General features: G+C 39.5%; 1 protein-coding gene across 11 annotated transcripts in view; it reads right to left on the bottom strand.

Moving 5' to 3' along the window:
* Positions 1-13,924, bottom strand: part of GRIA4 (glutamate ionotropic receptor AMPA type subunit 4) — a 278,227-nt gene that overhangs the window by 98,787 nt on the left and 165,516 nt on the right. For all 11 annotated transcript variants that reach the window (XR_012640150.1, XM_074957244.1, XM_074957310.1 and 8 more), the window contains one exon: positions 3,594-3,778. Coding sequence is in view for 10 of the 11 variants with exons in the window: in XM_074957244.1 (XP_074813345.1) it covers positions 3,594-3,778 (185 nt within the window). In the remaining variant the exon portion in view is untranslated. The remainder of the gene's footprint in view (positions 1-3,593; positions 3,779-13,924) is intronic.

Genomic DNA, 13,924 nt, shown 5'->3' with positions numbered 1-13,924 from the left:
ATCCTGTCTTCTGACAGTGGCCAATGCCAGGTGCTTCAGAGGGAATGAACAAAACAGGTAATCATCAAGTGATCCATCCCCTGTCACCCATTCCCAGCTTCTGGCAAACAGAGACTAGGGACACCATCCCTGATTTTGTGCATCAGATACATATCTAAAAACTATGGAATAAATGTGCCAATCAAATATCATTTTCAATAGGAAGAAACAAAAATGTTTTGGACTAGGGAATATTTTTCCTCGCATCATCATAGTATTTAGGCGAAGTGGACAAAGAGTGTGTTAATCTCTCAGTATACTTCTCCATTTACAATTTTCAGTGAAAACATGTTGGCTGTTTTTATTATGCCTGTTTAAATGTAGATGAAACAAAAAGGTCAGCTAACTAATTATTAATAATATACGTGTATATAAATTGAGGCAAGAGAGTGAAAGTTAATTATTTTATACCTGCTAAACATCTGTCTGTGGATTTGGATTAGAAGCAGGAAGACCCAATCAAGGATCAGATGGTCATCTCCTATGAGGACACATTATAGGACAATGAAGTCTAATTTAGATCTTACAAAGAGCAAGCTTGTGAAATAGATTTTGATAAAGTAGATCTCTGGGAATTGGGAAAGTCAAAAACACTGGAGTCTTATTTCAACAACAGCATCGATGCTTATTTTAAACGGGAACTGGACTTAGCATTTTGGAGTGTAAATATGAAGCAACTTCCTCTTTGTCCATTTGTATCCTGTACCTGTCCACCGAGATCATAAAGGGCTGGCTTTACTTTTCTATCATGGTTTTTATATCATGCCATCATCATAAGGATTTTAAGCAAGATGATTCTTTGGGATACCCTCAAAACTTAACTAACACATTATGCATCCATAAAAGAGTAGGTATTTTCATGTTCCCTATCCTACAAATGCAGTAGCGGAATCCTCATGCTTGTTCTTTTCAACCTTAGCAATCATTGTACTTGGATTTTCAGAGCTTTCTTCCCAAGGAACAGGTGCTATCTATCTATCTATCTATCTATCTATCTATCTATCTATCTATCTATCTATCTATCTATCTATCTAAACAACTAACTTCTCTTTACATTTACTTTTGTCTTCACACAGCTAATGAACTCATCATAAACCAGAATCTCAGCTATCTCAGGGTAGGACATACAGTATATTATACATCCCCTTCTAAGAAGAACTGTTTAGAACTGAGCCTACACTTCTTTAATTTACACCCACACAAATAAGTCAGGTTCTCACTCTTAGTCAGCAAAAAGCATAGCACTTTGCACTGAGGTCTCATTTTACTAAGACTTACTTCTGCTAATATACACTACAGAACATTGACTTGTACATCACACAACTAAACTTAATTTCTCAAAAAGTCTGGGGAAAAAGGTCTCTTGAAGCAATTAGGGAGCTTGAGACTCAGTCAATTCCTCTTCTGTGAAGTCACCACATCTATCATCTACAGGCTCCTGGAATCCTCATGCAAAATGAAAGAAGTCAGCGCCTGATATTTTAAATTGCCACCACTTTGAATTATCTACCATACAACATAAGCAAAGGGCTGATCCTAGCCCTGTTAAAGTAAAACTTCCACTGATGTTGGTGGTGGAGAATCAGGCCCTAAGCCTATCCAAACAAAGAGTGCAAGCTATTCTAAAAAGGAATCGTCCATGCAGAATGTAGGGCTGATTCCAATCTCGGTTGCTGACATGAGAATCAGGAGTGGCTCCTAGAAGTCAGTGGAGTCACACCAATGTAAAACCAGTATCAGTGAGATAAGAATCAAAATGATAGCATGCTCTAAAATATGTGTATCCTTGCCATTAAAGCAATAGATGATCAACAGATCCATGACTTTATGAAGAAATATGCATTCAAATATATATGGACGCATAACACTCTCTCTATAAGCCAACTGTTTCAGGTTTTGAACCTCTCTCTCTCTCTCTCTCTCTCTCTCACACACACACACACACACACACAAAACTCAGGGGGGAAAAAATGCTTCCCTACACACTTTAAAGCAAGTCCTAAAAACCAATGCTCTCTTGTTTTATTACAAAAGAGACTGGATAGGAGAAGGATTTGATTATTAGCTATGATAAGTGTGCATTAAAACACAATGACACAGTAGCAAAAGATTTGGCCAAATTAATATGTATGGCATCATCTATTTGAAATAATCCTTGTTAAATTCAGAAGTGCCATATTGTTAATTCTTAGTTTCTTTCTCTCATGTTTCTGCTGTTAAAAGAATTAATCTGTAATGGTTTTCAGAAAAAAACTACTTTGCACATTTCTGAACCACAAATGGCAATATATATTTAACTGCCCATACCAGCATCTGCATCACTAAAGTTTTTTGCAATAAAAACTTTATAAACCTCTAATATATCTTTTGCAAAATAAAAAATAAATAAATAAGGAAATAAAATAAAGGAAGTAGCGCGATAAAACAGAATTTAGCACCACTAGATGGCATTCATTCTCTGTAGTATTCACACAGTGGCAACAGATACTGAAAAGTGCACGTTCAGAGCATCAGCATAATATGTGGGTTTATGTGAGAGACAAAAAGAATATATTGCCTCAAGTTATTTTCCTATCACTTAGCAAAATGCTCTTTTCGAACTATTATTTTTTCCCGTCATTTAAGAAATAGCTCAGAGAGAGACAGTTATATGGCCAGATTCTCCAGATGAGAACGATAACATTTTAAGTCCACTTGGCACAGGTATAAATGGCTATACAAAGTACAAGGCAGTGGATAATCAAGCCCATAGTCTCTTTCCTTTACATAACGGCTGCCTTCGTTAACTAAGGAAGAACATGCCCTCCATCCCTTCTCCAAAAGATCACTTATTTCACTCTTTTCCATTTTCACAAATACTTTGTTATGGATAATAAAACTCCCCTTTTAAATGTGTGTAATAATGATTTCAAGACCTTATACAGCTGGAAATATGTTGTCTATGATGTTTGGAGAACAATAAATAACCCTGGATAAACATAAGCAATTTCTTCATATAAAATTGGCATTTAAAAATATATATTTTTAAAAATAGATGCACAGATTCTAATGCCAGAAGGGACCATTGTGATCATCTAGCCTGCCCTCCTGGGGAGCACAGGCCATAGGACCTCCCCAAAATAAATCCCTGAGCAGAGCTTTTAGAAAAACATTCCATCTAGATTTAAAAAATCCAATCTGAATTTAATAAAAAAATGAAGATTGGGGGAGTCTTCTTGATCAACTTGGCCGCAGGGTGTTGTCCTGCCAGCCAAGAGACTTTGGTTCAAGACTCCCCAAGCATTGATATGTTACAGCTCTGGGCTGATGTTTGAGCAGCGTGAGCACTGCCTGCTGTCTCAGATGTGGCTATTCACTCTGACCTGTCAGCTGCTGTGGTGGAAGCTTAATATCAAAATGAAGATGGGGAGAAAGTGGAGATAAAATATTGGCCCCTGAATAAACCTTGGGGAAACCTTGTCTTGACTGGCAAAAATAAAGGAAGGGTAAAGCTTAGAGGCTGCTCTTGCGGAACCATAGGAATGGGTTTACAGGGACATTAAAAGTTGCATTACCTGTTCTAAAAGATTCTGAAGCCTCTCTATTTCACAGTCTATTACAAATTTCTTTTCTTGTCTTCGATCCAGGTCTTCTAAAAGCCTCCTGTAGCTGGCATCATTAAAATTCTCCACACATATGGCACTGACTTGCCAGCTATTTTGTCCCGCTTTTTCCATAATAGCTTGAAGTACTGAGTAACCTAAAAGAAAAGGATACAATACACTAACAACACAATCTTTGCATTTTATTAATCACAACTGTTATTAATCAATATCAAATCCCTTAATGTATGATCTCATAGAGAGGGGATTGGGAGGAGTCATAGCTCCTAGGTCTAACTCTGCTACTTGCTACCTATGACTTCGGGCACAGCACTTAAACGATCTATAAATTTATTCATAATTGTTATTACAAGCATTTATATGATGTCCATCACTGTGATCAATGAATTGATAAATGGAGATGACACCGATCTAGCTCACAGGGAGGTTGTAAAGCTTAACCAGTGTATGTTTGTGAAGCACTCTGAGGTCATTGAATGAAAAGTGCAAACCCCACATGGAAGAGCAAGGGGTTAAAGACCAGCTCAGGGCCCAGGCAGCTCCACACAGACACACCGGCAAAGCCTGCACAGGCTGGAGACAGGGCTTTGAAAAGGGGGGTAGAGCAGTTCAGAGGCAGGCAGTGGAAGGGAGCAGATGGCTGCTCTGAGGGGGAAGTACTGCCCAGGAGTCATTGCCCAGGGCCTGACAACACAGACCTATGAAAACCCACAAAGGAGAGGCAGGTGACGGAGTGTGCAGGTCAGGGAACTGATCGGAGTAATCTACTATGGGAAGCTGAAGGAAACTGGGGTAGGATGTGGTCTGGGAGAGGGAGTGGCTTAGAACCCCAAGGTGTTGGGTGTAGCTGCCCACCCTTGGGCACTGGACCGGAGCCAGTGGAGAGGGCGGGCCCGGGTTCCCTTATCCACTCCAAAACGTCAATACTAGAGGAAGAACCTTTCCCTAGTGTGAAGGGCCAGCTGGAAAAGACTGTAACTGTTCAAGGGCCCTGCTCCCTCAAACCCTCCTGCTAAAGGGGAGGACTGGAAACCCTTGGGGTGAGGGTGCTGAAGGAGAGGACTGTGCATCAACAGCAGACAACCTGCCAACCCCCACCTGATTCCTAAGGAGCACTGTTGGTCATGCACCTTCTACAGCAGTATAGAGATATTACAATTATAATGTCTCATTTGTCATCTGCAAAGCCCACTAGCAGATGGGGAAAGCCAGTATCTTTTTTTAGAACCATTTGCTTTTCCTTCATTCACCAGGGCAACTGAAGATTCTTAAAACACTGGGAGATTCCATCTAAAAGAGCAGAGATCCAACAACTCAAATCCAGAGTGGGTATTAAATCAGCATGGGGCTGCAAGTTGACATTGTGCTGCTGGAGATGTGATCATTCAGACCAGATATCCTGCCCAGAACCATGGCTATATTCTGACTTGGGTGGTTATATTTTACCTGCCTGAAATCCTCACTCTAGTTTCAGTTGGAAAAAGTATTCATTTCACCTCCTGAAAGCTAGTATGTAATGCTGCTGATGCAGAATGGATCCCTGTTCTATGAAGAGATGGCTGCATTTCATTGGTATGTAACTGATCCCTATATATACACTGTAGTTTACAATATGTTTTGGGATCCTTCTACAGGAAAGATACTATCTAAATGCACTGATGGGTCTACCCATCCAAAGAACAGGAATATTCAAAAATTAAATTTGAGAAATAAATGAGTTTATGAATTGTCTATCATTATAAATCTATGAAATATTAGCAGACCCATAAATATACTATACACTTGTTTGCCTCTACATTACCTATAAGAACATCATTAATTCCTCATGATGTGGATGTCACAGGTGAAATCAGAGAGCTACTGTAAATCTAGGAGAAATTGTCTTTGGCATTACCTCTTGCACTCCTAATAGTCTAGGTGAATTCATATCAGATTGTTCCTATTCCAATGAAATCAAGCACCCATACTCAAAAATACGCAGATTATATAGTATCATTTATAATTATTAGGTATTTCTCCCTCAAATACATAGGACATAATTGAGATTAAAGTACATAGCTTTTTGATGATGGAGATTACCTTAGTACACTTTATCACTGAGAACAAAACATTTATTTCCAAAAGATAAGTGAAGTCTGAGTTGATAAAAATACAAGTAAAATATATTTGCATTCTGCACAAAGGATTAAAGAATAATTTTCATTCCACAGGACCATTTCTAAAGAAATAGGTACACTAAGAAATATGTATGAATTAGACTACATGTCTGTATTTGAGATAATTTACTAAAGTAAATTACTTGATAGAATCACTAGTAAAAAATTTCTGTAACCAGGGTTCATTTTTAACCTGAAATCAGTTATTTTTCCACCAAAGAAGAATGAAGAATTCTTGTTAATTACTTCACAATTATCTTGCTCTTCCTGTTGCTACATTTACTCTTGCTTTTTTTTTGCCTGTAATTATCTTTTCAAATCATGCCTAGATTCTTTCCCAAGCATTGTATTTCTTGCCTCATTTTCTATACATTTCCATATATATCTTTTTATATGGAGCTGCATCATGATGTTCCCACCTCATTTATGGTGTAACTTTGAGTTTATCTTCGATATCAACACAGTCAACATTTATTTCATTCAGTTTGTCGACACAGACTAACATTTGCTTTGATTCAGAATGAATGCGTTTGAAATGGCAATTGATATCCTCTCACTCTTTTCTTATTAAGTTTGGACAACTTTATGAAGATGTGCTTTGATCAAGGCAGGAATTTCTCGCAGCACAGTGAATGACAACTACTAGCCAAACACTCAAGTTTTAATTCTACTGTGGATCAAGGTTTAGCTTCCCAAGTTTCGTTAGCAACTGCCTTCATTTAGGCATTTCAGAGTTGTATAGTTTCCTGTCTCTAGTTGGCAACCATGCTATATTTTCATGCCAATATGCCTTTCACATATAACACAACAAAGCTGAGCTGCTATCAGCTGGATGGAATACAAGTTCTCCATCTCAGAGAAGCTACTATTATATATTCAGGTCAAAATCATTTTGTATGGTATCCATGACATATCTGTGTATCTGTATAGGGAAAAATAATATAATTTAGCAGTCTGACAAGTCTGGAGTTTAAATGGGATGAACTGCAGGCATTTGCAGCCTCAGCTGGCATCAAACTTGGACATATTGAAGAGTATGCCTATTTGTCCAAAAAATAATTGGATGTGCTGTTCAGAAAAAATGAACTCTATCCAGAGCTGCATAAAATCCAAATGACAAAAATTAAAATGACCACAGGGCAATCTCTACAAATTTAGGACTTGAACCTGGCATCTTTATTCAGGCAAAAATCACAAACTTCAGTGGATGTTTTGCCTGAGTAAGGACAGCTGGGTTGGATCTTATAGCTCTATGCTAAAAGGCATCTCTTTTTCGCTTCTCTATTTTTAGCTGTAACTTCCTTGTTTGTCTTAAATTATGCTACATAACTGTACAGTTCATTTTGTTGAGATGCTGTGATATGGATACAGTCAATTTTACATATTGTAGAATATTATTTGTTACACACACCAAAGATTTGTTTTTAAACATAACAATTAAGGCTGTTAAGTGACAATTTTAGCCAATCCGTGTGCTTCTAGGAGATGTTTCATTTTACAAAATGCTTATGAAATAAGCAAATAAAGAAATGCAGGGGAACTTTCCCAGCACCGTACATACTAACTACCAGCTAACATACTATCAGTCTAACTGCAGAATGATGCCTTTCTGGAAGATCTACTTTAGTCAAACTGAAATTATTGGGGTCCATGCAGGGGTAACTGGGTCGATCATCTAATTGTCCCTTCTGGCTTTAAAAATCAATGAATCTATAATTAGTAACTAGTAAATTTAGTATACTATTGACTAAAACCACTACTTTGGCCTTCCAAATGCAAAGAAAGCTTCCTTTTCCTTCTTCCGTGAGCTCATTCGGCTCTGAGAATGCTTCCTAAAAAGTCTGCCAGCTGCTTTCTGTAGGTCATTCCTGACATGTAGATGCAATTCACAATTGTTCAATGAATAGTAAAATCACTGCTACTTTGATGTTTTGAAACAAAAATGTATGGAGGGAATGGTTACAAAAAGAACACTCTAACATTTCAACCCAAGCTTTCTTTTTCATTTTACAGATAGGTGAAATTGTGGTATTTTAACAAACTAATGTTGCTTTTCAAAAAGATATCCTGGTTGCCAATGTTATCTGAAATAATTATGAAAATGGAGAGTCACTACATTATACTTCATTCCACCAGACAATTAAAGCTGAACATGCATATCATTATCATGTTCACAGATGGATCTGACCATTTTTAATGAGACTCCAATGAGGCACCTTGAAAATAAAAGAGTATTTTTTAATTGGGTTCTCCCCCTCCCATCCCTCTGGATTACATGGGGGGTTTTCATTACAAATAATCCTATGCAGCAGCAACAAGTAAAAAGATTTGATACGTGCCAAGTCTTGCAGGTTTTTTACAGAGAGAACAATATAATTTTCCTTAATAGAACATTTTGATCTACCTTCTCAGGACAAGAATTGTATGGAAATGTTGCAGAGGGAGGAGATCATTATTATTTTAACATTTAAAGCTGTGGTGCCGTCAGAGTAGTTCAAGTAAATCAGGGCCGCATGGCCAACCCCAACTCTTCAAAAATTATGAGATTTTTAAAAATAACTGTCAGCTCTTTTCATTTGTCTTCTGTTGCTCTCTTGAGGCTTCACATTTTCAAAATTTTCTTTCCAATAATGAAGGCTAGAAACTTCCTTTGTCTTTGTTAGAAGAAAGCTGAGATTCTCACAAAGTCACATGAATCCAGGAGATGGGACTTTAAAGTAAGACACTAAATATTGTGAGAGTTAGCTTCACTGCCACTCTCTTTAACTGTACTCTTCCCTCCCCTCAGGAAAAGGAGTGTGAAACAGGAATGTTAGTACAACAATCCTGCCACAAAATTCACCTGTGGACCCTATATAACAGCAATAAAAGTAACCATGGATGGAAGGGGATATACCTTCTTCACTCTTGGGAGGGATAGATTCTTTTCGCTTTTCCCCACCCTGGGAACTGGGAGACGATATTGTATGCTTCTACTCTTCCCCAAGTTACTGCATGATGGTGTCCAGGATACATACTTCCATGAACCTTTTTGGCCCTGCCTCACCTAGTTGGGAAAAGGGGTCTCTGTAAATACTGGTCTAAGAAAGAAGGATAGGGCCTGATGGCTCTAAAGCCCCGTGTGTTTGGGCTGAACAAAGCAGCCCTTGAATCTCCAGACAGTAGCCAAGTCTATTGAGAGCCTATCAGGGTGTTATAATAATGTTTTGTCCTTGATAATTGATACAGTAGCTCCTAAATATTCTCTCTCACTATTTATTAACTCAGGCATCTAAAATATTCCTAGATGCCCAACCCAAAAAATAAAATATGCATATAAATGACTGCTAATCCCACCCTGGCATATAAATATCCAGCAGCACAGAAGAATAAAATAAAATAAACTCAAAAATCCCTGCAAGTCTCAGCCCACCCCTCCTCAAAAGCCTGGGAAGAAAAGATTCTGTCCTCATAGGTAACCATAATACACAGATCACTTGCAACACATGCAATATATAGGAACCAGATTGAAGTGCTCTTCAGGGAACATCGTGTTCACTCCGATCAATGGCAATACGCAGAGTTCTGGGATACTTTGACATGGCTCCAATACAAGTGAAAAGAGCTCCCTTCATTGCAGTTTCCAACCAGCAATTTTTTTTCCAGGCAGACACTGTGGTAAGGGACACTACTAATCCTGGCACTGTTCCAGAAATCACTTCGCTGTGGTAGGTCAGGAACAGAGCTGAATGAAAATGTTCAAGTTTCAAATACATTTTCTATCACAATTTTCAATTTTGACCAGAAAAGAGGGTGTGTGTGTGTGTGTGAGAGAGAGAAATTTGGCAAAATTTGTGATTTTGTTACACAGTTCTACCCAGGAGTGACTATAAGTGAACGCTGCAGTCAGTATATGCCTCTGTGATACAGAGCTGGGTGTGACACAGAATGCTGTGGTCTGGGCTGGGAACTCCTGTGTTCTAATAGTGACTCCGACTTGCTGTGTGGCCTTACAACTCAAAATTTCAAAAAATGAGCACTGACTGTGGGTCATCCTTCATTTTTGGATGGCCAGCATGAGACACCTACCTATCTTCAGTTGGGCACTGAACAAAATGGAGACGCTCCACCAAAGTTTGTGGACATTTAAGCAGGGCCTGAATGAGTTCTCATCGGACATCTCGTGATACATTGGGGGAAAAGATTTCAGGAGAAGATTGTATTTGCATAGACACCCATACTCTGCCTAGGTGTTCAGCAGACAGAGCTGCTTTGCCAACGTGATCAACTTTGGCTGGTTTTGGGTTACAATTCACATTTGTATTGAATGCAGAAGTAATGAAATGTTGTTACTGTTATTGTGTGAGTAAAAGGCAGCAGAACTGTGCTTAGCCTGTCCTAATTGAGTGGGTCACCCTAAGCTGAACCTCACTTGCTAAGCAGGGAGTAGGGATGCCAAATCCCACTGAACAGGAGAGTGTGTGGGGATAGGTGACCTATGCAATGGTGTGGGCTCTGCCTAAAGAGTCCTAAATACTATTTGATCCTCTCATCTCCTCCCCTCTCTAGTGTTTAAAGACAGAGCTGATTAGACTCAATTGAGAGATCTTGTTTGAGTTCAGTGTTACTAGAACTAAAATCACTGATGAGCAGATCTAGCAGCTAAACCTTAGACCTGGTGTAGGGAGAGAGTTGCAGTGAAAGGCCACGAAGAGGCAGTAGCACAGAGGTTCCCTGCTACCCAGTGAAATCACTAAGAGCTGGGCTAAGTGTGGAAACCTGAAAATGTGGCATTGCAGAAGTAGCAGCAGGCAGCAGAAATAACAGCAGCATTGAGTGAGCTGCAGAGGTGGTGGCTGCAGTGGAGGCATTGCTCGACACACACACGTCTCCTTTTGGGGGTGCGGATGGGGGAACCAGTGAGAATGCATCTCTGAACTCTAGGTCTTTGCTGACTAAGGACAACCTCCTGTGAGTGGGGTACAGCAGAGGAACAGAGGAGTGGCATGTTAAAGGGACATTTGTTTGAACTTTCACACCACAAGATGGGTAACGGAAGCAAAGGACGCTGCCCAGCATACTGTGGGGTCGGTGTTTGCTTAGGGTCACATGCTTTTGCATGGGGTTGTGGTGTTTTCCCAGATTAATGCTGGGCTCCTTTTCCCTTTAAAATAAATGTTTTCTTTTATTATACACAGACTTAATGCTTGCTAGTGGGGAAGGGTTGCCTCTTAAAGATGCCAAGGGGTGGCGGGGCTTGAGCTGGTTCTGTTTTGTATTGTTAAGAGGAACCCCTAGATATTGAACCTGGCCCTGGTTGCTTCTGACTCCACCTGCCAGAAGGATTACAGACATTTTTGAAATTACTGGTCTTAACCTCTCTACTCACATCTCCTGTCTGCAAAATGTGGGATGTTCTTTTCTGAATATTAATTAGTTAATGTTTGCAATACATTTTGAAGATAAGTACCAAGTATTATTCCAGTGATGTGTCTATACTTTTATTGTAGCTCTTCTAACTTTTCTGTATGTATGTATCCTAGCTGGCAAAAAGGGCAGCAAGGGAGCATCCCACCAGCATCCCTCTCTGTCCCCAGTGGACCTCCGCTGGGATTTCTGGAGTTCCAGCAGCTCCCTCAATTTCAACAGCAGTAACAGTCTTCTGGGGGCACCATTGGACAAGTCCTCTTCAGGCAGCATTACCAGCAGCAGGGGCATCCTCTCTCAGCTGCTAACAGCCAGATAATTTAGTCAACAGCCTTCATTCTCCTGATGCCTTTAAACTCCACACATTTACTACACCACTCTCTTGGCATTAGGCACCGTTATACTTACCCCTGACTGGTCATCTGTGTTTCCACTGCCACTGTTTGATTATCTCACCATTTGATTCTCTTCAGATGGTGTCATTTCATTTAATCCAGGCAATCTGCACTTGTCTTTTCCCTCCTCACTTTCACACTCCATCCTCCTTTTCTGCTCCCCTCGCCCCAGCCCTTAACTGCACTTCAGCATCAACCCATTTCTCATGCTCTCTCCTCGCCTATGCTCCCATCTCATCCACCCCATTACCTAAGTTCACAAATTCAGGAATACAAAACAAAAAGTTAAAGGCATTTAGAACAAACACATTCCTGAAAAAAGGCGGCGAAGCTATCAGCATTCAAATATAACAAATGTATGCACTCACTTAAACTTGTTGGTTTTGTCAAACTTGTCCGTCCTTCTCTCACTCACTCCATTTCCTAAATATAGTTATTGCTGTGAAGTGACTTGATGCCTCTGGGCAGCCACAATGAAGAATTGAAGCAGAAAAACTGACATGAGGTTTGTTGTTGACACAAAAAGCAGCCAGAGGAAGCTATTTGCAGCATCCAACAAGTCTGATCGGTCCTACAAAACCCAGGAAGTATGCTATCTATTTTTGTGCGCCATCTATTGGTATACTATCTATAACTAACCAGTTCCATATATACCAACACAACACATTCCTCAGGTCTCGCATCATGTTTAATTTAAACATAGGCTCCTGTGCTAGATCCATGCTGCTGAACCAGTGCACCCACCTGAAACCACACTGAGCAATGTAGGATCTGTGTGGGCCTGAGTGCCCATCTGCACAGGTCTGATTGCAGGGGGTTGAGCCCATAGATGTGTAAGCTTTCCCAAGTGGGTCCCAAGTCTCATTTGTTATTTAAAATGCCATGCACATTTATGGCACCGTACCAAGAACAGAACAATGATTAATGCTTGTTTCTTATAGGAATATATTTACTTCCATAAAAAATAAATGTGTCTTAGCCCATGACTTCCCTAATTTTATTTATTAAAATTTAAACATAAAATAAAATCTAATGTCTAACTCTGCTAGATTATGTCAGAATAAATGAAAGAGATCACTAAGATATGTGCCTTGCCTATCATTCTATTGGACTGCACATTGTTGGAGAGGGATATTTAAAAAAAATGTTCCAGTAATCAATTTAATCTCTTAAGAGTTACAGCTTCCTTTCCAGTAGTTTCAGTTCACACAGTTTTATGCTTTTGCTTTGAATTTCTGTACGTACAATCCCAAAACTTCAGTGAGATTTGTAAGATCTATCAAAAAACCTGGATTTTTTTGGTGGTTTCAGGCCAGTTTGCATATCTTTGTGTATCACTCTTCGCTCTATAATAATAAATATTGAATACTAATACAGAGCTCTTATGTAGCACTCTTCATCAGTAGATCTCAAAACGCTTTACAAAGAAGGTAAGTATCATAATGGCCTGACCCAACACTTCCAAATTTGCAAGAAATTTGGCTTCAGGTCCAAACTTCATGTCTCAGGCTCACTGCTAATTCCTTCCTTTTTCTGTTTGCAGTCTCTTTGTATGATGGAGCAACACTTGTCAGTGTTCCATTACATATGCAAAATGAGCTTCACCAGTAGTCCAGAGCCAAACTTTGTGTTCTGCTTTTTCCCGAGTTTCATAGGATTCCTGTACTCACAGTTTCATGTACAGTAGGTGTACCTGCTTTTCCTGGGGAGAACTTACAGCGACAATAAAATGCTATCCATATACAGCAGCCACAGTTTTTTTTTTAAAAAAGGTTTCAATGAAACTACAGAACATAGTAGGATATTCCCTTACAAGCCCTTCAGTGAGTTTGTTCAAACCGTGGCTTGGGCTACTCTGCAGCAAGAATTCATGATCAAAGATTCAGACAATGTCAGTTCCTGTTTGCACTGCAGCTGCTCTGCAGCAAGCTCTTCTCTCTTTTTTTTACATTTCAGAGGCTGCTAACATTCATGGGAAATGTACTGTGAAGGTGAGTTATCAATCTACCAAGTGATAAAGGTTAGGGAACACTTGAGAGCATCCAGTCGAGAGACCCTGTGTTGAAGGCACTCGGATTGTTTTCCATATGCTCTTTATTTTCACCTCTCCGATGTCATTATCTTTTCCCACTTCAGTAAGTTTTGGCTTCTAACTAAAGCTATAAGATCAAAGTACCTTACCTTCTTCTACAGCTAGCAGATGTGGTGAGCAAATCGCCAGAGTATACTTGTAGATAAATGAGAAGAACACCCAATTTATGTACTTAGTGTTGCAAATACTGATTTTGCCATCAGTATGTATCAGTATCAGCTATGGCTGTGTCTT

This window comes from Natator depressus, chromosome 1 (genome assembly GCF_965152275.1).
Source record: "Natator depressus isolate rNatDep1 chromosome 1, rNatDep2.hap1, whole genome shotgun sequence".
NCBI lineage: Eukaryota > Metazoa > Chordata > Testudines > Cheloniidae > Natator > Natator depressus.
This window is presented reverse-complemented; position numbering and strand designations above follow the sequence as displayed.